Raw genomic sequence first — 24,731 nt, 5'->3', positions numbered from 1 at the left:
GGTGGATTAGCCGTGGGCTAACCTTAAGGCAACGGCTGTAAAGCTTGGGTGAGCTCGGGGCAAAGCCCGCTGGGTCGCCGGCCAACCTGGATTAGCCCCGCGCCCACCCAGGATTAGTCGGGGACCCACCCAGGATTAGCCGGGGACCTACTCAAGATTGGCGCGGGAACTGCCGCCGGTGACTGCGGAAAGCCACCTCTGTGACCGGGAAACGCGTTTCTGGGGGGCACAGCGTCTGTACGCGAGGACTTCGCGCGGGGCAGCGGTGATGCTCGCGGGTAACACGCTCAGAAACCCACACGCGATTCCCATATTCGCGCCAGCGCGCCTATGTTGACACCTGAATCCCCCAACGCATGCTGTACTGTTTACATAATCTCCCTGACACACCCTAAGTCTCCAAACGCAGCAACCCGCAAACGACGCAGCCGCATGAACCACTGGTTCATTTTCGGAGGAATGCAGGACAGGGGTTCTCGTATTGTTTTATGTGGCCATGAGAGCTCCCATATTCAAATATACTACCGACGCGGGCTGAAATCTGAGGCAACAAACAACACTTCTTTGACTTGAGGTCAAAAACAGGTCCCTATTTCCTCAACTGCATAGACACCATACGTATGAACAATAACAGAAAATATTCCAACATATAGAGCTGGTTTCCGGCTGGTGAACCAGTGGTTCACGTCCCTGCGGCCCCGCGTGCCCATCTTGCCCCATCCAACCATTCCCCATCTAAGACCATACTTAGACAACGCCAGAAACATGGAAGTGACAGCAAAGTGATGGCTAATTGGCAGGGCTCGGGGCACACCAAGGTTAGCGGGCGGCTCACTCGGATTAGCCGGCGGCCCACCTAGGATTAGCCGGCGGTCCACTGAGGATTAGCCGACGGCCCACCCAGGTTAGCCCCGGGCCCACCCGCGGTGAGGCCCGCTACCCCTCCTGAGCGGGTTAACTGCACCCAGATTAGCCTTCACCGGAGCTCGCTCCGCTAACTTCGAGGTCCCAAAAGAGGGGGCGTGTCATCCCTCTGGCCTGACGCGCGCAGGATGTGTCCATACATGCGAAGTAGCATCTCACCGGCATGGGCTGATATGCATCCGTCCTCAAGATTTTGGCCAGTTTGCCAGCAGCGCCTCTTTCGTCAAAACTGCGCCAGCACCCTCTGCGTTGTCGACGTGATGGCCTCATGGCTATGCCTCCTGATGAGCCTGGGCCCTTGAATTCTTTCTCTTGGTATCACAGAGTCCTAAATCATGCATCGCTTAGCAATCAGCAAACATTAGCGCACGGCAGCCTCACCACGCTCCAACTCCGTGTCACCGCGCCACAACTCTCACCCTGCCACACACGTTTGAACCCTTATACACGTCCTCTCAAGTCCCCACCCTCCACTCTGAGTCTCTGACCCACATTACCCACCCCTCGTGTGCATGCCCAACTGGGCCTACATGTGAACCCCCCGCCCCATCCCCACCCCTCCCCTCACAATCCTCCAGGCCTCCAGTACTGCCTATCATAGCCTCACAGGAACGGGCTGCGGATGCCCAGGGCGTCCGCAAACTGCCGGGCGCTGCGTGCCGCCGTACGTGCCGCCGCGATGTGCGGCTCATCAGGATCCACGTCGAGGATCTCGGCCTGCTGCCCGCCGCCACCCAGGCGCTGCATGACTAAGTTTGCTGCCACCAGGCCCGTGACGTACGCCCGCTCCTGGGACAGGCCGTTGGCGCCGTGTGGCACGCCCTTGACCCAGTCGCCTGTGCGCGTGTGGGGCATGGCAGGCGCATGGGGTAGGCGAGGTAGGTTCGGGGCGGGGTGATGCACTGGCACTTGCTTATAATGGAAGCGAAGTCAGTGTGTTGGAGAAGGAAACGGCATAAAAGGCAGATGTGAAGGTCACAGGTATGCATCAGAGCTGGCGACGGAGAGCGGGGCCTCAGGTGTGACAACGCGGTAGGCAAGACAAGGCGTTGGTGCTCGTACCCAGGCCCCCCGCAGCGTGCAGGCACGCACGCACCGGCCATGAAGGTGTTGGGGATGGATGTGGCCTGGAAGGGGCGGTAGGGGTAGGAGCCGGGGCTGAAGTGCGTGACGGCTTTGGGGTAGCGCAGCACGATGCTGTCAACCACCTTGGCACCTGCAGCAGCAGAAGCGGTCAACGTCGGGAGGGAGGGAAAGCATCCAATGAAGGTGCGCCACAGCCCGCATAAGGGCCGTACAGACCAACAGGCCGCAAAGTGAGGGAAGGTGTGCACCCATGGGGCGCATTACCGGTATCGAATGGTGCCGTTGAAATGTCCGGAAGCCGCACCATGCGGCGTGCACTTACTTGATTTGACGCCCAACGACCCGCACTCTTCCCCCACAACTGCCACACAACCGCGCCCGATCGCCGACCGTCCCAAGCGCCACCGACCCACGCACCCTTGAATCCGGGCTCGCACTTGGCCACGTGCTCCACCACCCGCTGCACGATGGCCTCGTCGCTCAGCGGCAGCAGTGCGTTAGCGTGGTAGAAGTCGGCGCTGATGACGGAGCCGGGCGCGTCGCGGTACTCGTCCTGATGCGGCAGTTGGCGGTTGGCGGGTGCATGTTGGTTGGAGGTTGGGGTGCGGTGCTTACATTTAGGGCAAGGGACAGGCTGGCAAGCGAGGGGGTGGGGTGCTCCAGGGGTGAGCCGCAAACCGTACACGCGGCGACCCTGAGCCGCAAGCATTGACCCCATCCCCACCCACCCCGCGGCCCCTCCGCCTCACCCCTCCGCCTCACCCCCTCACCTGCAGGTCATTCAGGTTGAAGAAGGTGGCGCCGGCAGTGGCCTCGAAGCCCGACAGCACGTTGGCCGGGTAGCGGGTGGACACGCGGCGGTCAAACCACACGCGCGTGGCGATCACGTCCAGCGCCCTCAGCTCCATGATAGCGCGGAAGTCGGCCTGGGCAGCACAGGTGAGCGGTGGGAGCACAGGTGAGCGGGAGGGGGAAGGTTGGAGGAAGCGGAGGATGGGGAAAGTGTGGTTACAGGCATAGGGTTGGTAGCAGGCGTGGTGGGGTATGTGTATGATGTACGAATATCGCGCATGTGCTGCAGGCACAATGCCGGGACGGGCCAATCCAAGCAGCGGCTGTTGCAACCTGCGCCTCCGCCCCGCCCCGTCCCTCCCGCTCCCTCCCTCCACCTCCAGCGCCCTCACCTTCTGCGCCAATGCGGGCGTGGCTGCCACCAGCTTCTGCATGCCGGTGATGCCCACAGCAAACACCAGCGCGTCAGCCGGGTAGCTGTACGTCTCGCCTGTGGGTGGTGAGGGTCGATCACGCATTTGAAGAACTGGGCATGGACGCGCGGCCACACAGGTGGAAGGCAGATGAGCGCCGGGCGTTTTGAATTCCCTGGATGCCTGGATCCCACCGAGGGCGGCCCAGAATCCAGTACCCAGAATCCCTGGATCCAGTAGCTGCCTAGTCCCTACAACGACCCCGCACAGCAAAAGAGGACCTGGCGCCGAACCACGCGCACCCGTGCTGCGGTCCGCCGCCTCCACGCTGACCACCTCCCCCGTGACGGGGTCAGTGGTGAGGCCGGTCACCAGCCGGCTGCCCTGCACACGGCCGCCTGGAGCCAGCAGGCAGCAGCAGGCGGCAGCAGGCGGCGGAAGGCGGCGGAAGGCGGCAGCAGGTGACGAAAGGCGGCAGTGGGTGGCAGCAGGCGGCAGCAGGTGACGAAAGGCGGCAGTGGGTGGAGTGGCAGGACTTGTGGGCAAGGTAGGGACCACAATGGCAGCAGTGCCAACAGCAGCGGCAGCCCTGCCACCTTACTACCCTCTTGTGCAGCCACGCCGCCAGAGCCTGCCCCACACAGCCTGCCTCATACTCCCTCCCCTTCCCTACGTCTCCCATGCGTTCCCACCGTTTACCTCCGTTTCCCTCCCTGTCCTTTCCCTTTGTCCCTACCCCTACCCGCTGCCCGGATGCGCTCCACCATGGGCTGAAAGATGAGCTCCGCGATAGCGCCGCGCGGCCAGCACACTGCGAGCGATGCAAACCAAGTATGCAGCAGCACGTCCGCAGCCAGCCTTACACACAGCACGGCACAGGATGCTGCCCTTGTACTTTGTGCCGTGTGCCCTGTGCCTGCTGTGCCTGTACGCAGTTCCCTGCAGGTACCCTGTACGCTTCTCCTGGATACCACATGAATACCATACCGTATCATTACAAAGGGGGTGCTCACCATCAAAATCGTTTTGGTGAGCCAGGGCGTAGAAGTATAGCGTTTCCAGCACCGCGGCGGCCGACAGGTCCTGTGTGTGTGTGTTTGCGGCGGCAACGGGCGACAACGTGCGCGTGCACGCTCCTCACGCCAAAGCAAGGCGCGCACGTGCAACACATGCGTTGGGCAGCACCGCGCCTACCCCACGCAAAACTTGAAGTCCGCCCAGCACCCAGCCTTGCACGCTTGCGAGCACGCGCTGGCGCACGTGCACGGACTGCCGCATGCACATTCACAGCAGTTGTATAGAAGGCTCGACGGTGTCTCCGCATCTACCTCGGGCGGCGCGAACAGTCCGACCAGCAGCGTGGGGCGCAGGAACTCGTTGTAGCAGCGCGTGCTCACGCCGCACTTGCGGAACAGCTCTGTGGGTGGCAGCAACGGCGAGAAATTAATACAAACAGCCATGGGCGGAGAGATACCGTGTAAGGCGGTGGGCGAGGCACGCGGGGCCTTACAGTTGTCTACAATGGAGCTCCGGGTTTGCAGACTGTGCGCACGACCCCAGGCACGCACCAGGTCACCAGGTCACACGCGCTAGCAGCATTGGCCTGCCCCAATCAACTGTCGCCCCCCTGCTGTCAGCACTGACCGTATGCGCTCATCTTGTCGTATTTCTCAAAAGCCTCCTCACTGCGTCAGCAGCACATCAAGTGCGGACGTGGCGATGGCAAACGGCACACATGACGCAAAGCCCCAGCGGGTACCATTTGCAGCCGGGGCTGCAGCCCTTCGCACGGCATGCGTGACACCCCACCCTACAAACTCACACACCCAGCCCGAGAGCCGCCTCCTTTGTCCATCAGCCCTGGCAGGCAGCAGCAGCCCTCCAATCGGTTCGCCGACGACACATTAGTACGCTACCTGGACACGTAGTCAGCCAGGGTGGCCAGGAAGGGCAGCATGGTGAGGCGGTCCTCCAGCGGCAATGCCCAGTAGAGCGGGGCCGTGTGCACGAACTGTACGTGCATTTATGTCAGGTGGGTTGTTTGAGGAGTAGGGAGAGTGGCGCGTGGAAAACAAGATACACGTGCTTCACAGCTAAAATGCACGGTGTGTATAGGCATGCACCAAGCGGGTTGGAGGGGTGCAAGGGATGCCGCATGTCAGATTGTAGCAGGCGTGCCACGCAGCAACCATGCCCTATGCCAGAACTGAACATGTAACGGTAACCTGGAATTACGCCGCGCACAACACTCTGGTGAGCCTGGTGTCAGCGCCACGCTCGCACACCTGGCCAATCAGCGTGGGCAGCTGCGGCAGTTTGCTGAACACGGGCGCCTCCGTCACCAGTCCCTTGGGGTTCCAGAACCTGTGACGGATGCAAAATGGTGTTGCACCGCTTGAAGATGGGAGACCGTCCGTTGGTCCTGCACCCATGCCCGCAAAACCGCATCCCCTCAACCCCGCCCCATCCCGCACGGCCGCTCCACGCACCCGCTGGTGGTGAAGTCGGTGAGCGGCCAGGACGGCAGCTGCAGGTCCTTAATCAGCTTGAACGTGTTCTTGTACTGCGAGGGTTGAGCGTGTGTCGGCGTTCGTGTGAGCGCGTTATGCGGTTGAGACCGCCGTCTTTTAGGCCGTTGTTTGCGGGACGTGTTATGGGCAGGGGGCAGGCAGCTGCTGGCCCCCATGCGCACACTTTCCTCGTTCCCTCCCTCACCTGATACCAGAAGCCTGCACGCGCGTCGGCAGGTGGGCGGGCGGGCAGGTGGGCAGGCGTGGGAGCAGGCGGTCAGCAGCGGGGCATGGGTCACTCGCAGACCAGCGGTACCGCCAAGCGCATACACCCATCATTCCCAATGTCCCCAAGCTCCACGAGTCCTGCCCCCCCCCCCATCTGCTCCCTTTTATGCCCGCCTCCACAGTCGCACCACCACAGCTCGCGTCTCCAGCCTCACATGCCACAACCCGACGGCCTTTTTCCTTCTCGCTTCCCACGCTGAACTCCTCCCGTAGCACTCAACAAAACGAATGCACATGCTTCGCACCTGCCTCTTCCCGCACACTGTCCTCACCTCTTGCCTCCTCCCCCCCCACGCACACGCACACGCACACGCACACGCACACGCACACACACACACGCACACGCACACGCACACGCACACGCACACGCACACGCACACGCACACGCACACGCACACACATGCACACATACACATACACACGCACACGCGCGGGCGCGCACACTGTCCCCAGCTACCCCCATCCACCCTCACCCTTCATGCCCGCCTCCACTGTCTTGCCGCTGGCGGTGCGCCAGCCGCTGCTGAGGCCGCCGGGGTTGGGGCTGGCCTCCAGCAATGTAACGTCGTAGCCCTGCTCGCTCAGGTGCTTGGCGGCACCGAAGCCTGGGGGAGCAGGTGGGGAGGCGAGGGTAGTTGAGTGGAGGGTGATGGGAGTGGAGGGGATTGGAGGGGATGTGTAGGGGAGTGGAGGGAGTGGAGGATGCAGGAGTGGGGGGGGGGGGATGCGGAGGGGAGGACGGGGAGAGGTGCGTTTCAAACAGGGGATGGGAGGGCGGGAAGGGACGGGAAGGGAGCGCGGGCTGGGGGCCCCGAGCCCGCAGCACAACGGCGATGCAGCAGCCAAAGAAAGGGGCAGCTGGTAGATGCATTAGGAGCCCTGGGAGGCCGGAAACTGAACGCGGCACTGCTTGGCACTCACCCGCCCAGCCGCCGCCCACAATGACCACCCGCCGGCCCTCCACGCTGCTGGGGGCGTCGACATAACTGGCAGGCGAATCCGCGGCCGCTGCTGTGGCGGCTACCGAGTCCCGGACACCGGAGCTGGAGGAGGCGCGTGTTAGAGCATGGCCGGGATACGATGGCGCAGCGGGCCCAGCCACGACGCCGCGACGAGCGCCAGCCCGGGCCACCCGCCGCACGTCAGCACGCGAAAGCGTGCGGGCCGAGCTGCCCGCCCTCAATTGGCTGACCTCCCTGCGAGGGATTTGTGTTCAGTAAGTTATTTGATATTAGGTTTGCCTTACGGTGGCCAGACTGCCAGACATCTTGCCTGGCGTGGAGCATCCTGATGCTGTATCTCTACCACTCGCAACTGCGCAGGCTGCTGACTTATGACAAGTATGATTGGGTTCGAGTGAAGAAGGTTGGCGCTAAGCCTTACAGTGAAGAAGTAAGTCGATGGATGTTGCAGCGGCCGTGTTTCCCCGAGCGCTCAGTTAACAGCTGAGTAAGTGCACTGAAATAATAAGGTATTTGCAGCAACGGTGCTGTGGGCAGAACTACCCATTGTCAGCTGCTGGCGATTCGTCTCCGCCACTCGTTGGCCCCATGCAAGTATTACTGCATCCCCTTTTATCAAAGAGAAATACTAATGAGTATGCATTCTAATTAAGAAAGCCATACAACACTGCAAATGCACCGAACCGGCCTGAGCGCCGCGGGTGTGTCGCTGTGTGAGTCGTCGCAGGCCTCGACGTCCTACCGCTGCCAACTTGTGCATAGGCCCAGAGTTTCACCCTTCCACATGGCCCCTCATCGCTGCTCGAGGCGCGCACGCGTGGTGATGGCGTCAGGCTCGACAGCCCCCACTACCAATTTCGACGCCGACAGCTACAATGCTGAGCGGCTTAAGCTCGACGAGCAGGTGGGGAGGACAGGAGAGGGGAGTGCTGTAGGAACTCAAGCAGAGGCCCGGCTAGGGCGTGCGGGCATGCCGCCACGCCATGGGCACGCCGCGACACGCGGGCATATATGCCCCCGCCAGCACCCGGTGCAAGCGGCAACGTCCCTGCCTGATTACCTGATGCACCTTGTCTCATGCCCATGAGTTTGATTTGGCTGCCGATGCTGTTGGTGTCTGTCTCAGGCTCGTGAGGGCATGCGCACGCAGCTGGCCCGCGACTCCACTGCTGAGGCGGCGGCGCCAGGCAGCGTGGCGGGCGCGTGGAAGTGGGAAATCAGAAAGAAGATCTGGGATTACATGGAGGCAAACGACATAGCCAGGTGCGGCCATTTGTTGCGAGCTGCCGCTAACGTTAACAACATGTTACCGACAAAACGGGATTGGATGGGGCGTGATGGGATGAGATGGGCAGGTATGAGTGGCCAGAGCTGCAGCCCACGACCCCACAGCGGATGAGCCTCCCTTGCGGACTTGCACGGAATGCTGTCCGCAGGTTCCCGCGGCCGGTGCACCACCGCATCCCCAACTTCGTGAACGCGGACATCGCGGCGGAGCGCCTGAGCGACCTGCCCGAGTTTGTGAACGCCCAGTGCATCAAAGTGAACCCCGACACTCCCCAGAAAATAGTGAGCGCACTTGGGTAGACGGCGAACGACCCGCGTGCTCACGGCTTGCCTGCTCCCCTCCTCCCCGAGCCTACTGCGCTTCCTATCCGCTCTTGTTGTGAGTGCGACCGCCATTGAGTGCGGATGAAATTGAATCCGCCTCTGTCCCAACCTCCGTGCTGCACTACTGGTAAGTGGTAACATCTTTTGGAACTCCGCCATCCTTGCTCCCAACACCACCGCACGACAGGTCCGCAACCTGGTGCTCACCCGCAACAAGACGCTGCTTACGCCGCAGCCGCGCCTGCGCACCGGCTTCTTCAGCCGCCTCACCTCCGCCAGCTTTCCGCCGCAAGACCTCAATGAGGCATGCACCAGCGCAGGTGGGCATGGGCTCCTTGATGGCGGGCTCCCTGCGGTGTAGTTTGGGCTGGTATCTACATCCGGCGTAGCTGCACACACCGTAGCTGCAGCCTGCAGATGGATTGGCCCCAGGCCAACTCAAGTTAGTATGGAACAGCTGGAACACCCGGATTGCGGTGGCGCTGTAATGGCGCTGTAATGGCGCTGTCATGGCGTTGTGCTGGCGCTGGAGGGGCGCTGCTGACGCAGGAAGCCCCGGGCGAGCCAAGGGGTCAGCATCACGCCTCCGCCTCCTTCCGCTGCACCGCAAAACTCATTCTGTGTGCTGGTGTGGGAGGGGATGGAGGCCTCGTTACCCGATCCCCAAGCAATGGCGTACTGCGGGGAGCGTCTCACCAACGCCTCGCACTGCCGTACGGCGCCGCCTTGTACGGCACTGCTGCTGCTGCTGCTGCTCATCAGGTGTGGCCAAGTACGGCGAGCCGTTGTCCCTGGACACGCCCATCAAGGTGGATCTCATCGTGGTCGGCAGCAGCTGCGTGGATCCAGCCTCGGGGGCGCGCCTGGGCAAGGGCGAGGTGGGTGCGGGCCCAAGCGGGGTGGCGGCGACGCACCTGCCTGCAGGCGACACCGGGTGTGCCGTGTGCACCTGGTCGCTGACGGGAGCGGGGCGGGGGCGTGTCCGTTGCGGGGGGAGTTCCCGGCAGGTGTGGGTCCGGGATGGGCGCGGTTCCAAGTATGGGCATGCCGTGTGTGCCGTACCTTGCAATGGCCCGTGGCTTGGGCGGCCGCGCGCTTGCACGCAGCGTGCCGGTGGTCCCTCGTGCGTTTGAGCCTGCATGCGACACGCCGCTCACGCCGTGCCTAGGGCTTTGCCGAGTTGGAGTACGGCATCCTGCGCTACATGGGCGCCATTGACGAGCACACCCTTGTGGTCACCACCGTGCACGACTGCCAGGTGTGCGTGCGGCACAGACAGGGATGGGTGGTGGGTGGGTGGCTGTACATGCCAGCTGGGGTGGCGGGTGGGTCCGAGACATGAGGTCCTTCGGGCACCCACGCGGCCCGCAGGCCCTTACGTCTCAGAGCACACCTGTAAGCGAACGCCGTGACTGTGTTTGTTTAAAGGTGTTGGAGCCAGGCGCCATCGATGTATCCAAGATGCTGGAGCACGACGTGCCTGTGGACATCATCGTAACGCCCACACGCGTCATCCGCACCAACACCAACCTGCCCAAGCCACCCGGCATTCTGTGGTGGGTGCACAGACTAGCGTTGCGAAGGATGGGGGAGGGGGTGGGAAAGCAGCGTCGTGGGTTGCGTGCACGGGAAAAGGAGGAGGCCGACGAGAAATTGATATTGACCGCAGCTCGTCTCTAGAGACCGGAGCGCAATGAGGCAGACGTATTCATACTAAGGTATGCACAACCTGCAATCTTCCTTGTTCGCTCTTACATCAGCTGCACGGCGCTGCTACCTGCTGCGGCTCCTGCTCCTGCAGGCACAAGCTGTCGCCTCAGAAGCTGGGTCAGATCCGGATCCTGCAGCAGCTCAAACAGCGGATCGAGCGCGAGACCGGCACGCCGCTGCCCACAGGTGGGCCATGCGCACGTATCTGCTAGTAAAAGCACGAGGGGCCCGGGTCGATGCGTGTGCACGTGTATTGGGCGAAAGATGTGGAAATTGTTCTGGCACTTGCGGGGTACATACGGTTTCAGGCACAGCATGTGGCTCCCCGCCAACTGCAACGGCACTGCATGCCAATTGCCACACGTGCACCGGCTGTACAGGCCCGGACGAGACGCTTCCGCCGCTGGCCGCTCGGGGCAATCGGACACAAGGCGGTGGTGGGAACGGCGGCCGGAATGGCGGCGGGCGGGGCGACAGGAGCCGGCCGCGCGGCAACCGCGGCGGGCGAGGCAACGGAGGTGGCGGCGGCCGGGGCCGGGGCGAGCGCACTCAGCAGTCTGCACCGCCGGCGCAGTCGTGAAGGGTCATGGACTCATGGCTCTAGGTTGTTTCGAACTGACCCTGAGTTGGTCATTTTGCTGGGAATGCTTGAATGCTTTATTGTTTGGTATTGCATGTAAATAGGTGGCAGGGAAAATTCGGGCGGAGCGAGAAGTGCCTTCGCACGTCCACGTCCGGATTTGCGGGGATGCCAAAGGCCCCCAACATAGAGGCGTGTGCTTAGTAGGCGCCCGCGTCAAGGTGGCTGGGTTGATAACGACCAGGCAGCCACCTCCTTGTTGCTGGGAATGTGTGATTGTGCTCTGGTAATGAGTACTGAGGGATGTGGACGTTAGCATACATGTACCGTAAGCTTTGTGCGCATGGCTAGGCGGCGGTGATGGCACAGCTAGACGCAGGTCAAGGGCATAGCGGCACGGCCGGCAGGTGAAGGGCATATGAACAGATGAACAGTGCCATAGTACAGTAGAGTGCAAGGGAGTCACGGTAGTGAGGAGAAGGTGGCTGGTGGACTTGGCAACGGATGGCAAAGGGGTTGCTGGATGGCGGCATGCTGTGCTTGCAGAGCTCGCTGATGCGCAGGACAGCTTCCCTAGTAACAGCAGTTCTCAGCAGTATGGGGCCAGGTGGCCAAAGCCAGTGAACCTTGGATGTGGATTGGTGCCGAGGATCCAGAGCAGGGGGAATTGGCCACAAGAACAGCGACGCGACAAGCAAAGGCGGAAGACTTCCTACATGCCATGAGAGAGTGTGCGTGATGATCACTACTTGTCGTGCCCGCGCGCTTGAGCGGCGCTCCGCGGACTCTTACCTTCGACGTCGCGGCGCCGTGCGGGGCCTCGGCCACCTCTACAGCCCATCGCGACACGCCACGGTTGGGATGCAATCGACGGTGTTGTAGCGGCGATAGCAGCTTTGCCAAACATCCCGTGCAGTCAACAACGCGACACCTACATTACCAACACTCGTAAATCACTACCCTGACTCTGCCTGCGACTGCGACCTTGAGCCCTTCATTCCTTGTTGGCAAACTCCGTGGTTCTTGAAAGAGGCAAAGACACTCCCACATCATGGAGTGGTGTTTTGATTAGTATATTGAAAGGACCCCAAGGAGACGGCGGAGCACCCTGTTAATGGCCCCGGTGGCGAGCTCTGCTGTCCCCAAAGCGATATCGACAGCTGTATTTACAAACAAGGTAAGAGGTATACTATACAAGGCACGCGCGGTAAAACCTGTCCTGCCGTGAAGTCTTGTCAGGTTGTGCTCTGAGTCTGACCAAAGCTATATAACTTCACATGAATGAAATGCGCATTATAGTTGAATGCGCTTCGCGGGAGCCTCGCGGAGGAGACTGGGGTGCCCGTCTCCGTTTTGGTGACAGGTGGGTTGCGGCGCCGCTACCCGTGAGGGCACACCTTACCGCTCGACTCTCGGTGGCTCGGACCTTCGGCGGCCTCTTGCACGCCACTGTTCTCTGCTTGACGTTGTCTCTTTGTGTGCTCCCAAGCCCCCGCTTCGGACGTTGCCGGGTCCTGTCGCCCATCCTTACCTTGCCCCTCTCCTTCCCTGCATTTCCGCGCGGCCCTTGCAGCCGACCCCCAAGAGGTCATCTCATGCATCGTGGAAAACCGCGCAAAGCTTGTCATTGAGCAACGGAAACGAAATGAGCAGGAAGTGATACGCGCCCAGCTACGGCGCCGGCTGGAGCAAGCCAGTTTCAACGTGCCTGGCGGCCGAACCGACCGCATCCTGAACGAGCAGCTCAAACAGGTGCAGCAGCAGCCTCTTGCGGCGCAGCTGGCGGCTACCGGTGGCTTGTCAGGATCAGGAGCAACAGCAGCCGCAGCAGCCACAGCAGCAGCTGACTTGGACTTGAGGGCATCAGGGCCGTCGAGTTGGGATGGCGGGGCGGGCGCAGCCACAGGTTCGGGATCAAGCTGGGCCGACTCCGTGCCACAGCTTACGACGGCCGCTTCCCCAGCGCCAGATGATCCTGCCTCATCATCGCCATTCACGGTGCCGGCCACACCACCGCTTTCAGGCATAGAAGCAGCAACCAGCTCGCCTCACTCCAAGCCGCTGCAACCTCGCGCGTCGGCACAACCAGGCGCGGCGGCCGTGCCCTCCCTGATAGCCGCGGCCCTGGCGCCAGCCCTCAACTCAACTGGCGTTGCCAGCCCGTCTTATGCGGCCAGCGTGGCCTCTTCGTCCCATATCTCCGCCGCTTCCGCCATGCCCATTGCGCCACAGCAGTCCATAGGCCGGCTGCCTCTGCTGCTTGCACGCATGTCGGCAGCAGCCACCTCGTCTCCCAATGCACCCGGCTCGCCAGCCCTGCCGTCACACCCGGCACGAGCAGCAGTGTCGATGGGCGGCGGCGGGGGGCAGGGTCGAGGGTCACCCGCCCTCTCAGGCCCCGGCTCTGCTGCCGTCGCCGCAGCCTCAAGCTTTTCGCCGGCGCTTGCGGAGCCGGCGCCGTCGGTGCTTCGCCGCACCGGCTCTCGGGGCGCGCACAGCACGCTTCGCGACGTCTCCAGCCCTGGCACCACAGCCCTGCCCAGCCCCACCACCGCGCCCTCCGTGCGGCACAGCATCAACGGCTTGACGCCGGCGCGGCCGTCGAACAGTGGCGTCGGCGCCGCCAGCGGCACTGGCACTGGCAGCCAAGGGGGCTCTACACGGGAGGCGCTGGTAGCCGTGTCAGCTACTACGGCAGCCGTGGGAGTTGGCAGCACGGCTGTGGTCGGCATGCCTAGGACCAGCAGTAGCGGCTACGGCCGTAGCACCAGTGTGCTGGGGTCAGCCGCATTCGTGGGGACGTCCGATGCTGGCGGGGGTGCGGACGCAGACGACCCCCGGCCGCCCTCCAGGCTGTGCGACGCGTCGCCGTTGCACCCGCCACGACCGCCGCCGCTGACGCTTCCAACATCACAAGCTTCGCTGCTGCAGCAACTGCAGCAGCAGCCGCAGCTGCCGCCCGGCGAGGCCCTGCCACACCACAGCTGTCCCGGTGAGCTGGTGCTGCCGTCGCCGCACTCGTCGGCGCCTAGCCCGGCCTCGCAAGCCGCGGCACGGGCGGCGCTGATGCTGCCGAGGCGTTCCTACCATAACCTTCTAGCGGGGGCGCTCTTTCAGGGCCCCGGCTCAGGCCAGGATCCAGGCTTGCTGCTTGGGAACGCGGGGTCGTCTCCTGGAGGTGCCGTCGGCGCGGCGGGGTCGCGGGTATCGGTGCCGCCGCTGCGTCCGACTGCACGCAGCCGGGCACAGTCAGACTGCGGCGGTCAGGCGCAGCCGGTCCAGTCGCTACCATCCACACCTGGCGCGGCGGCGCCGGACACAGCCAGCGGGGAGCTCAAGGTGGGTGGGCTGGCCTACCCTGCTCGTTGCCCTGGCCGCGCCGGCCACTTTGATTGCAGTCTGTAAAGGGTGCAGTGCCGCAGCATGCATTCGGCAACGTCATGGGCCATGGCCAAAATTAACTTGTCACTGCTTGTCTCACGCTCTGGTCTATCCTACGTGCCTCTCTGCAGGACGAGGTGGCGTCGCCCGCCGTTGGCAAAGGCACCAAGCTGCCGCCGCTGAGCCTTAAACAGACCTCGCGCCGCACGATGCAGCTGGGGCCGGCGGCGGTGGGGACGGCAGCCGGCACTGACACTACCGGAAGGCAGGCGCCGGCGTCGCCGGTGCGGACATGGCGTGTATGAGGCGGGGAGTACAAGCCTGGTTGGAAAGTGCAGCATGACATGAGAGTGATGAGACATGTCTGTTCGTGCCGTGTTGTGGGACGCACACGGGGCCACACTGGCAGACAAGAAGCACGGCAGGTCCTTGTAGCGCGGTGGCAAAGGAAGTTCAACCCATGAGTTTGATCACGGTTCTCTTGGGCGGTTGGGCCCCTTTTTAGGCGGAGCCCCCCGAGCGGTTACTCCCGTGGTCGCCAAACCCTTGGCGCTCAATGCTCTATAGTCGTGTAGGCAGGAGACTTTGCAAAGCTCACAATCACAAGTCCACAGGCGCATCACTGCAGGCCTGCGCGGCATCACGGTAATGCCTCGGCTCAGGGTTCCGGCGGTACTGGGGTTCCGGCGCTGGGCATATCCATGCATGCACACGGGGGCGGCACCGTGCCGAGCTGGTAGCTTGGGGAAGGAGGCAGCGAAGGATGCTGAGTCCTGGCCACGGTTTTCGTGTGGTGAATAAGGTGACGAAAGGCCTGCTTGGTTGCCTGGAGCACTGATGAATACTGAGTCGATGTGGGCAAAGAAGCAAGTGATGATGAGGGCATGATTACATGGCCGCAGATGGCCGGTAGTGGCCCCAGCGGCTGAGTGGCTAGCCAATGTAGCCATCGTCCGGAGTGTCGGTCTGGCGGTGAGCCTTCCGGGTAATAGATGTGAATTTTGAAAGTTTGGCCGCACTTCCAGCAGCGAAACTTGCACCGTTCGCAAGCGTTTTGCAACTTCGGCGGGCAGTGGCAGGAGCTTGACCGTTTTTGGCCATCGGCGACACACACGTACGAGTGCTGCCCGACTTTTCGCTCGGGCCAGCTTGGGTAGCCCTGTGGTCAGCAGCCCCTGGTGGATACTCAAGCAATGGATACTAGAACCGCATAAGATGCAATATGGATAGCCAAGAAGCAACCGGTTACGATGATGCAGACGATGATGTGCACCCAAACGCGGCGTTTCACACGCGAACGTTTGTTCCTATTATGGGAGTGGAAGGAGTCAACCCGAGTGTGGAGAGAACCTTCGTAACGAACGCATTCACCAAACAGGTGAGCGCTGACATCAAGCCTAACAGCGACGCTGGTGCATTGCATAGTTTCCGCCAACCAAGCTACATAGTCAGCACTGATAAAAGATCCAGCTCGAGGGGTGACTGTGGCTGGCCATAAACAGCTTCGCGATTGTAGGGTTTGTGCTAATGGCTGGGCCGAGCGCAGCAGCACCACTAAAGGTGCACGATTGCATTGGTTTGGAATAACGCGCAGATAGCTACAATGGGGTGGGGGTGCAGGCTGAGCCCTCAGGCTGCACTTTCCTGGCGGGCGGTTGGTTAGGGCGCTGTTGTTGGGCTGCTCCGCAGGTCAAGGCCAGGCCGCTCGGAGACATAGCCGCATCACCGGACTATCTTCTGCAACAGGTGGGCCCGGAGGAATGCAGCTGTCAATGTTAGTCAGCGGTGCAAGCCAGGGCATTGCAACGCACAGCAGCTAGCCAACGTCGCCGGTGGTTGCTCCCAACGGTTGATCGGCTGCCGAGCCGAACAGCCTTACACCGGGGCCCGTGGCGTTAGGCCGTGGTGTTAGGCTTTGCTAGGGCGCCCACGCGCGCGCCTGCAACCTCCCTTGCATACATGCTCTCAGGTCCTAATCTCTGCTCTGTCATGTGCGCTACCTCGTCCGGTCCCCCCGCACACATGTTTCCCGTAACAGGCCCGCGAGCTCCACGTCAAACACCTCCGCCACCTGCATGACTCCGAGGAGCTCACGCGCCGGCGGTCAGCAGTACACCACAGCGCCGTACGACTGCAGTACGAGCAGGGCGCGTCCCTGCAGGAGCTAGCCACTGAGCCAGCGGCGGGAGAAGAGGACAGAAGCAGCACTCCTTCCGCCGAAGCAGCCGCGACCGGCGGCGAGGCTGACGCGGGTGTGGCAGCGGGCACCAGAGCAGCAGCTGCCGAGGCCGGGCGGCGTGGCGGCGGCAGCCAAATCTACTCCGGGCTAGAAGCCAAGGCGCCGGTGCTCAAATACCTGAAACGCACGGCGCTCGGGCAGGAGTTTGGCCCTGCCCTTGGGCCGGCGCCGCCAGCCGTCGCGGCCGCGGCCGCGGCGGCCGCAGCACGCGCCCACCACTCAGCTGCCGCCACCAGCACAGCGGCGGCGCCAGGGGCTGTGGTGCCAGGGGCTGTAGCACGAGCAGCGGGCGGCTTCGATGCCGGTCGCGGTACCGGCAGTAGCCGCAGCGGTAGCAAGGAGGAAGGGGCCAACTGGGACGAGGGCAGCAATGGCAGCAGCTGCGACGACGAGGATGATGATGATAGCTACGCAGACATTCCAATCGTTATGATTCTGGGGCCCGACGACGGTGATGATGACGGCAGCGATGGTGAAGACATGAACTCCAACCCCGGTGATAAAAAGGGAGGCGTTACCGCGTCTGCTGCCGCTGCCGCCGCGGGCAGCAGCGGCCGCGGTGGCAGCGGGCCCGGTGCCGGGGCCGGCGCCGCCCACCACTCGCCGCGAGATGTACGACTCCACCGGCCCAGGCCACCAGCCATGAGTAGCCCGAACCTGATTCTTCCATCCAGCTGCGGCCTATTGCCGTCATCTCCGCGGGCCGCAGCAGCAGCGGGTCCAATGGCAGCAGCCGCAGCAGCGGCAGCAGCCGCAGCAGCGGCAGCTGCGGGCGTGGAGGGCAGGAACGGTGAGGGCGGCGGCATGGCTAGCAGCATCACCAGCCGCGGCAGCCCTGTGCCTCCTGGTGGCGGTGCGGGTGGCGGCGGCGGCGGAACGGGAGGTTCGCGCGCAGAGAGCCTCATCAATCAGCTACGCTCATTCCAGCGCGCTAGCACTGGATCCACCGGCGGAAGCCCGGGATCCGGATTCACGAGCGGGGCCCTGCTGGATCCACCCCTGCGGGCAGGAAGCTTCCTGGTTCCAGGATCCGAGGGCGGCTCGGTGCGCGGCGGGCGTCTGTATGCGGCAGGCCCCGCGGCGGGTGCCGCTGGCTGTGTAAGCGGCAGTGGCGGCGGCGGCGGCGGCGGCGGTGGCGGAGGTGGCGGTGGCGGAGGTGGCGGCGGAGGTGGGCTCACGCCTGCCCTGTCCAGCAGACAGCAGGAAGGCGGCCTAGGTGGGTCGGCTGGGCTGCATCGCCTAAACGGGCCCGAGTGGAACCTGCTGCGGTCGCCGACCTCACCGCTGTCGCCTGCCGCTGCCGCAGGCAGCGGCGGCGGCACCCCAACACAGCCGCCGAGCGGCTTGGTCCCATCCGTGCGGAAGGGCCGCACTCCGGGCATCAGCACCAGCATGTCAGGAGCTGCTGGCGGCTATGTTGGCGGCGTGGTCGATGGGCCGCCGCCGCTGCCGGCGGTTGGCAGGCTAGGCAGCAGCTGCTACCCGGGGGCCGCAGCAGCGGCAGGTACGGCAGGCGCGGCTGCGGGCGGCAGCGGCAGTGGATGCGGCGCTAGCCCTGTGGCCTGCAGGGGTTCGCTCTCCAACCTCGCGGCCGTGAGCATCGGTAGCCTGGCGGCGGCAGCGGCGGGCGTCAGTGGCGGCGGTCTGCCAGAGATGTCGGCTCGGGGGTCACCGTCATCCCTGTCCCCGTTGGGTGCTGCGGCCGCTTATGGCGATGGCAGTTTCTCTGATAGGTCGGTTCGGAGGCAGCGTGCCGGTATGGATTTTGCCGTCAATAGCGCCAGTGCACCTGCGCCGGTGCTGGCAAACAGGCCGTCAGCAGCAGACGTGTCCATACGGGCCGGGGTGCGTGGCCCAGTTGCAAGCAGCAGCAATTACTACAGCAACAGCGTTTGCGTGGCGGGGGGCAGTGACAGCGGCGCTGGCGGCAGCCCCTGCACTGCTGCTGTGATGGGGGCCACCGATATGGCGGCTATGGACTCGTCAGTGCGCGGCGGCGGCTACGGCGTCGGCGGCGGCGGCGGCGGTGGTGGTGGCGGCGGCGGCGGCGGCGGGGTCGCGAGCGGCGGCGGCCGGATGGCAGGCCTGTCAGTTGGGCAGCTGGGACAGCTAGGTCCAGCGCTATGCGGAGATCCCTCTGCGGCGGAAGGAGGCGGCGCGGCCGCCGGTTCGACGCAGGCCGCCGCGTCTTTATTCAAGGCGCGTGAAGTCAAATACCGCCTGCAAGCCCACTCCGCCTCCCGCTCTGGTCTACGTACGCATTAGTTCCGCAACGCACGTCGATTACCGGTAGCTAGCGGGGTCTCCTGTAATAACTCACACATCACGGGCATGCCGGTCCATTGCCAGCCGTGCGGGCCAGGTTCCCTCAAAGCCCTCGCATACACTCCACATGAGCCATGCGGAACAATTTGATTCGAGGTTGCCGACATGCTTTGTATGGCGATGTGTGGCGCAGGCAATCACGGGTGCGGCGGCTGTAGGCCGCGTGTCTGCCTCTTTGCATGATCCTGCAAACAGTCCAGCAGCGTCCTACGCTCCTGCTAGCGGGGTAAGCGCGTCGGGCTCCTTGCTTGCGCCGACTTTCTCGGTAGTTGCAGCGGACTGTGGACATATCTGGGAACGCCCTGCTTGAAGCCTGTTAGTAACACGTTACATGCGCGCATGTCAGCATTACTGATATGGAAGTGTTGCTGTGATGCTTTTGATGACGCACGCAGGCGGCCTCTGGAGGCAGGATCCCCTCCACCAGTATGAAGCTCCCGAAGATTGCAGCAGGGTCCGGTGGGGCCGCAACGATTGCTGGCAGCAGCAGCAGCAGCACGAGTTGCGGCGGCGGCACCGGCGGCAGCAGCAGCGGCAGTAGCACGCTGGCGGCGGTGCGGCGCGGCAGTAGCAACCTTTCAGGCGGTATAACGGCTTGGACTGGAGCCGGAGGATGGCCTGAGAGCGCTGGTGGAACCTCTGGGTGTGGTGGCTCAGGCGGCGGTGCAGTGGTGAACGAGGGAATGAAGAAGGGCTTTTTGGGGTTTCTGAAGCCCTAGTTGAGCGAATCATGTATGGCAGCGTGGAAAGCGCACCGCACATGCGCTTTAATACCACTTATACCAGTATGTGACCCTTGCAGATGGTGGGAAATTCATGTTAAGTACCGTAGGTACTTTGCGCCGGCGGCTTCTTTGTTGACGACGCCTCCATGGCCACAAAGCCTTTACCAGACATGGCCAGCACGACCTGTTGAGCTGCCTTCTCAGCGCCATAAACGTTACGGGTTACAGCCTGCCCGTTGGCGCTGGCACGGAGCTGCTGCGCTGCCTGCGCACTGTGCTGGAGGTGGAGTTGGAGGAGGCGCATACATATAGCTACAGAGACAGCTTTATACACGCCGTGCGAAAGGGAGGCCGCTTCGGCGGCCAATAGCCCCCATACACCCCGCCACCGACACCGAATGTCTGAATGCATAGGGCGAAGGCGGTCCCGTCACTGGGCGGTGGCCACTCAATGCGGGTGACGCGCGGCGCCTGGACGAAGGGGGGGGGGGGGGAGAAGATGAAAATGCCGCGAGTGGCTGGTATTGACATCCATGCATTAGACGCATGTGCGCCTCCAAACGTTTTCGCCTGTGTGGATGCACCAGACCTGGTGAACTGATTTGAACGAGCCGATTGGCACCACATTATGATAAATGGAGGGGTATAAGCGGTTTTGTGCAGTCGGGTGCTGGTCGCTCCCGAGGGCTTTGCTGCTGAGGCTCACAGCCGGCACAGGTGCTGCTGCATCGGCACTGCAGATGTTCCAGCAGTTGTCAGCCTTCGGCTCCACATCGAGAGTCACACCATGAAGATGTACTGCGTGGCGGACACGAGCTCGGCCCGCCCTACCTGGACGCGGATGGGCTCCAGCTTTAAATAGACCCATGTTATCGTTGTAAGAATGTCAATACGATTTGCCTCAATGGCGATGTTAGAAAGCCCGCCAGACGCGAGTTCGTCTTGTGTTCATTAATGTCACGAATGCGCGCAATCATCGCATGTATAGTGTTCTTATGTGTTTACCGCCACTCGTGTGCAGCTCCGATTGAATTCGATGTGGCAGCAAGCGCGTCTGACCGCTTCCCGTGCAACAAGGGGTCTGCCGTTTCTCTGGTCCGCGCTTCTGCCGCAGAGGATGGCCATTCTCATAACAGAGAACGTTTGTCAAAGAGGAGATCGACGGCTAGCAGCGTCTCGAACATCGACACGGAGTTCGAGCTGCCCCCTTGTACTGGGGAGCTGCGCGACCCTGTTCACGGGTGAGGCTGGGGGGTGGGCGGACTTCTACGTGCTGACTGTAAACCCGCCCTCCCTTGTTACCGCGCCCAGGCGAGGTGGCTCATGTACTGCTATCTCCAACACTCAGGGGTCGAATCAGAGTCCGTGACAGCACGTGAGCAAGAGCCCTGCCCGCCATTGCACGTCCGCAGGTGCTGGCTGCACGACTACGTTACCTGGCACAAGGCCAACCGCGGAAAGCCCGGAGCAAAGGTGCGGCGGGCATCCATGTTTTGAAGCTGAGCGTGCAACTCCTGTTGGGAGCTGGTGAAACTTGCGCCGGGAAAAGCAGAGAGCTGTGCGGGCTGGTCAGGCGGGTGGCGTGGTCACGGTCGCGACGCATACACAATCAAGGTCGCCCTCTCGCCGCCACGCACCCACTTCCCACACCCCCGCGCAGTACCTTATCTGGATCTGCTATGGACCCGGTGGCCCCGGCGCCACACGTGCCCGTACCGCCAACGTGTACGGCGACAACTGCGCGGGTCTGGGCGACCGCATGCGCGGAATCCAATACCTGACACGGGTGGCAGCGGGCGCCAAGGTGCGGGCGCAAGTGCTAGAGGCGCACAAGGGGGCGCGGCCGCAAGTGTATGTTGACATCACCGCTGGCTCCGCGCTCGCATGAGCGAGGCCGTCTGTCCAGGCACGGCCGCCGTGGATTTGGCAATAGTGTACATGACGGGGTCCGGGGGGAAAGTGAGGTTCGACAGCAATACGTACGGTGAGCGCGGCACGGCTATCCTGACATGCCATCTGAGTGCTTACCTCGCTCTCTTGTGCTCTCCACGTCGCAGCGTGTGCTGCTTGTGTATCAGGAGTCGCCTGCACCCATGGAGCGCTTCCTGCACCCCGCCCTCATCGACTGGCGTCTGACGCCCGAACTCGGGCTCGACCCAGAGACGGACATCGTGAAGATGGGCAAGTGAGTCATGTTGATTGCAGAAAGGCGTGGAAGCGTGGCTGGATGAAGATGTGACAGCGCCGCGGGGCGTGGAATGTGGTTACAAAAACGGCAATGGGAAGCAATGGCGGGGCGCAATGGTCGGGGGGGGGTGGGTGGGTCGGGGCATGCGAGACCCGCAAAGCAGCCGCGGGTGGGCGGCCTCGGTGGGCGGGGTTGCTTGCGGAGTTGCGAGGGTTTAGAGGTGCTGTGGCACTCGTGGGCAAGGGATGCGTGCGTGACCGGCAGAGAAGAAGGGAAAGGCGAGCGGGGGCATAGGTCATGCGGGTGGTGTGAAGGCGACCTTGGGAGAGGCGGAAACCGAGGAGCGAGGTCAGCGCGTGCATGGGCCAAAGATGCTTGGGCCATTTGAAAACCCACTGCAGTGACTGCGGACACACGCGATGTGTGCGTGCGGGCTGCTGACCACATACGTTACCGTGTGATTTGGCCAATGTGCATCAGCAGGCATTACCGCATCTCGTCAACCGGAAGGAACAGGTTGCGAGACGACATGAGCACGGTATGTGGAGGGAGGGCGGCCGCGGCGGGATGGTAGACGCAGGGCGGCAGCAGCAGCCCGTTGCACGGCGGCGTGAATGGGATACACAGCGGGTCTGGGCGTGTGTGTGTGATTTGCGGCTGTGTGCGGCGGTGTGTTTGCCTGTCGCCTCGTGCTGGGCTCGCCAGGACTGCAATGTGCTGCCCGCCATACAATCAAACAAGCAATGGGATAGAATGCACCCCCCGCACTCTCCCCTCGTGAATGATGCGGCCTTATCTACTCCCGTTGGGCCACGGCACATACCTAGCCCGCCAAACCCTTCCTTGCCCCATTGGCACTGCCCTGCGCTGCGGGCCCTCCTGACACCCTTCTGATACGGCGGTTGACACGGCGGTTGACGCCACGGTTGCGCAGGGCGTGTTCCAGAACCTGACGGCGCGCGTGGTGACCGTGTCCACCAACCGGCCCGCCCACACGGATGGTAGTGGCCTGATCCCACGCATGCCACACAACAGCTCGGTGGTGGGGCTGCTGGCGAGAGCGCTCTTCCGCTTGTCGCCAGAGGTGGAAAAGGTGCGTGGGCTCAGGTCACAGGATGCCGTACCTTGGCCGCAAGCACACGCACACGCACTGATGGGTTGATCACGAGAAGTATGTCCAGGCATGGCGTGTCCTGTTATGTGCATCTTGCTTGTCTTGTCTCAGGCGTGCTGGCTGTCCCACGCATGCTTCATGTGCCATGCACCTGCCTCAGGCCACGGATGACGCGCTGCTGGGTCTGGGCATCCTGCCGGGACAGCGCTACGTGGCGGCGCACCTGCGCCTGGGCGGCCTGTCCGGTGGGTGGCTGGGAGTGGGTGGGTGGGTGGGTGGGTGGGTGGGAGGGTGGGTGGGCAGCCTGTCAGGTGGGTGGGTGGGTGAGTGCGTCGGCGAGTGGGACGGCCGTTGCGTGGACCGTGCGTGCTTGAGTGACACAAGGCGCACTGCCCATATGGGCTGTTGTGTTGTGCTGGGGAGGGTGCGTACCGCGCCATCATACCACGGCCGTGCGCACTCACGGCCGCCGCACACGCGTCACCCCATGCACGCCCTTGGTGCGCGTTGCACCCACTCATCATACAGGCGAGCAGTTCCTGCTGGGCCGCTTCAGCCACGACCCGCCCGCGATCCTGGCAGCGGCCTCAGCCTGTGCCGCCAACCTGACAGCCGCATACGGCGTGCAACATGACACGGCCGCCGCTGCCACGGCAGCAGCCACGGGGGCCACAGCAGGCACGACAGCAGCAGCAAGAGCTGTAGCAGAAACGGCGGCGGTGGGTGCAGGCCTGCCGCACGTCCTGGTCACGGACAATCACGACCTGCGGCAGCATGTGGCTGTAGGGGAGCTGCGGCCCTGGGTTACGCCGGACCTGCAGCCCGCCCACTTCATGATGTCGCGCCTGCCGCAGCCCACCGACCAGCCGCAGGAGCAGCCGGCGAGGCAGCGCCACGGCGAGCGTCAGCAGCAGGAGCGCAGCCTTGGAGAGAATAAATCACTGGACGAGGATGCAGAGGGTGCGGAAGGGGGCAGCATCCAGCACGGGGGGAGGAGACGTCTGACGGATGGCAAGCACCGCCGGCAGCGGAAACCAGGTGGCGCTGGCGGGGCTGGCGGCGGCGGGGGTGCCGTGGAAGCGGGGTCAAGGGAGAGGTCAGCCGGCGGGGCGGTTGCACTGAAGAAACGGGGCGGGCTGGACGCGGCGGCGGCAGCTGCTGCTCTGGAGGAGGTGGCGAGGCTGCAGGTGCTGAACATGGCTGACTTGGGCATTCTGATGCGTGCCGCGTGTGTTTTGATCAGCCCCTCCGGCTTCAGCATCCAGGCGCACCTGCTGTCGGGCCAGCGCTGCGCCATGCGGCTGCGGGACTGCCCGGGAGCCACGTAGGTGAGCTGGTGAGGCGGGTGGTCCAAGGGGGCCACAGGTCAGAGGAGGGCAGCAAGAGGGCACGGAAGGACGGCCCCGGCCCTGACAGGGACTAGTGTCAAGGACGTCACAGTACTGGCTGCGATGCCTCCAGGAACAGTTCCTAGGTAGGGTGCAGGGTGAAGAGGCAGTGGATGCGCTCGACGCCAGGGTAGGTGCAAGCGTGTATGTGGAGCTCGCGTCGGTAAGTTAGATGCCCAGTAGTGCCCTGCCGCGATGGTAGCTCGGGGAAGTGGTTGCGACCCTGAGAGCAATGGCGCGATCGCACAGTTTCACAGGTACGCACAATGTCATAGATTACTTGTGCTCAAAACATCTACCAAGTGTCAAGGGCGCACACAGGGAAAGGAGCGTAGCCGGGTCAGGAAACTGGCCCGCATTCCGATGATTGTGAATTATGCAATACCTCCTGATGTTCACTTGTGGGATACCTGGCATAAGCAATAGGCGTCCTGTTTATGCATTGGCCACACTATCGCAAACTTCATGAAGGCGCGGGCGCAACGACTTCGCAGC

The 24,731-nt window shown here is 63.1% G+C and overlaps 5 protein-coding genes across 7 annotated transcripts; 4 read left to right on the top strand and 1 right to left on the bottom strand.

Annotated features, from left to right (window-relative positions):
- Nucleotides 1-356: 356 nt before the first annotated feature.
- On the bottom strand, nt 357-7,510 carry CHLRE_13g587500v5 (uncharacterized protein). 2 transcript variants are annotated; one of them, XM_043069693.1, is made up of 17 exons: nt 7,286-7,510; nt 6,935-7,209; nt 6,481-6,618; nt 5,931-5,944; nt 5,705-5,778; nt 5,501-5,579; nt 5,132-5,226; nt 4,860-4,900; nt 4,544-4,632; nt 4,229-4,298; nt 3,958-4,026; nt 3,518-3,613; nt 3,195-3,292; nt 2,781-2,936; nt 2,428-2,563; nt 2,021-2,140; nt 357-1,760 (listed from the first exon to the last, which is right to left on the bottom strand). In XM_043069693.1, the coding sequence occupies exons 1-17, from the start codon at nt 7,297-7,299 to the stop codon at nt 1,528-1,530; spliced, it is 1,797 nt and encodes a 598-aa protein (XP_042917669.1). In that variant the 5' UTR covers nt 7,300-7,510; the 3' UTR covers nt 357-1,527. The 2 variants fall into 2 exon arrangements, with proteins under 2 accessions (XP_042917669.1, XP_042917668.1); XM_043069694.1 differs by having other exon boundaries at nt 6,487-6,618.
- A 100-nt stretch (nt 7,511-7,610) lies between these two features.
- CHLRE_13g587450v5 (uncharacterized protein) lies at nt 7,611-11,676 on the top strand. The gene is made up of 9 exons (XM_001693824.2): nt 7,611-7,879; nt 8,102-8,238; nt 8,412-8,544; nt 8,774-8,906; nt 9,349-9,464; nt 9,755-9,844; nt 10,015-10,142; nt 10,388-10,482; nt 10,677-11,676. The coding sequence occupies exons 1-9, from the start codon at nt 7,760-7,762 to the stop codon at nt 10,874-10,876; spliced, it is 1,152 nt and encodes a 383-aa protein (XP_001693876.2). The 5' UTR covers nt 7,611-7,759; the 3' UTR covers nt 10,877-11,676.
- A 124-nt stretch (nt 11,677-11,800) lies between these two features.
- Nucleotides 11,801-15,274, top strand: CHLRE_13g587400v5 (uncharacterized protein). The gene is made up of 4 exons (XM_043069692.1): nt 11,801-12,053; nt 12,176-12,239; nt 12,450-14,215; nt 14,389-15,274. The coding sequence occupies exons 1-4, from the start codon at nt 11,991-11,993 to the stop codon at nt 14,560-14,562; spliced, it is 2,067 nt and encodes a 688-aa protein (XP_042917667.1). The 5' UTR covers nt 11,801-11,990; the 3' UTR covers nt 14,563-15,274.
- A 206-nt stretch (nt 15,275-15,480) lies between these two features.
- On the top strand, nt 15,481-20,326 carry CHLRE_13g587376v5 (uncharacterized protein). Its single transcript, XM_043069691.1, has 5 exons — nt 15,481-15,635; nt 15,947-16,003; nt 16,296-18,695; nt 18,955-19,047; nt 19,217-20,326. Exons 1-5 carry the CDS (start codon nt 15,570-15,572, stop codon nt 19,538-19,540), a joined length of 2,940 nt encoding a protein of 979 aa, XP_042917666.1. The 5' UTR covers nt 15,481-15,569; the 3' UTR covers nt 19,541-20,326.
- A 94-nt stretch (nt 20,327-20,420) lies between these two features.
- Nucleotides 20,421-24,706, top strand: CHLRE_13g587350v5 (uncharacterized protein). Of its 2 annotated transcripts, none has more exons than XM_043069689.1 (8): nt 20,421-20,787; nt 20,959-21,019; nt 21,207-21,350; nt 21,604-21,731; nt 22,218-22,272; nt 22,669-22,827; nt 23,009-23,093; nt 23,377-24,706. In XM_043069689.1, exons 1-8 carry the CDS (start codon nt 20,510-20,512, stop codon nt 24,174-24,176), a joined length of 1,710 nt encoding a protein of 569 aa, XP_042917664.1. In that variant the 5' UTR covers nt 20,421-20,509; the 3' UTR covers nt 24,177-24,706. The 2 variants fall into 2 exon arrangements, with proteins under 2 accessions (XP_042917664.1, XP_042917665.1); XM_043069690.1 differs by having other exon boundaries at nt 23,377-24,525.
- The last annotated feature ends 25 nt before the right edge of the window (nt 24,707-24,731 follow it).

Source organism: Chlamydomonas reinhardtii, chromosome 13 (assembly GCF_000002595.2).
Source record: "Chlamydomonas reinhardtii strain CC-503 cw92 mt+ chromosome 13, whole genome shotgun sequence".
Classification (NCBI taxonomy): Eukaryota; Viridiplantae; Chlorophyta; class Chlorophyceae; order Chlamydomonadales; family Chlamydomonadaceae; genus Chlamydomonas; species Chlamydomonas reinhardtii.
Note: the sequence above shows the minus strand (reverse complement) of the source record. Positions and strands in the feature narration are given on the sequence as shown.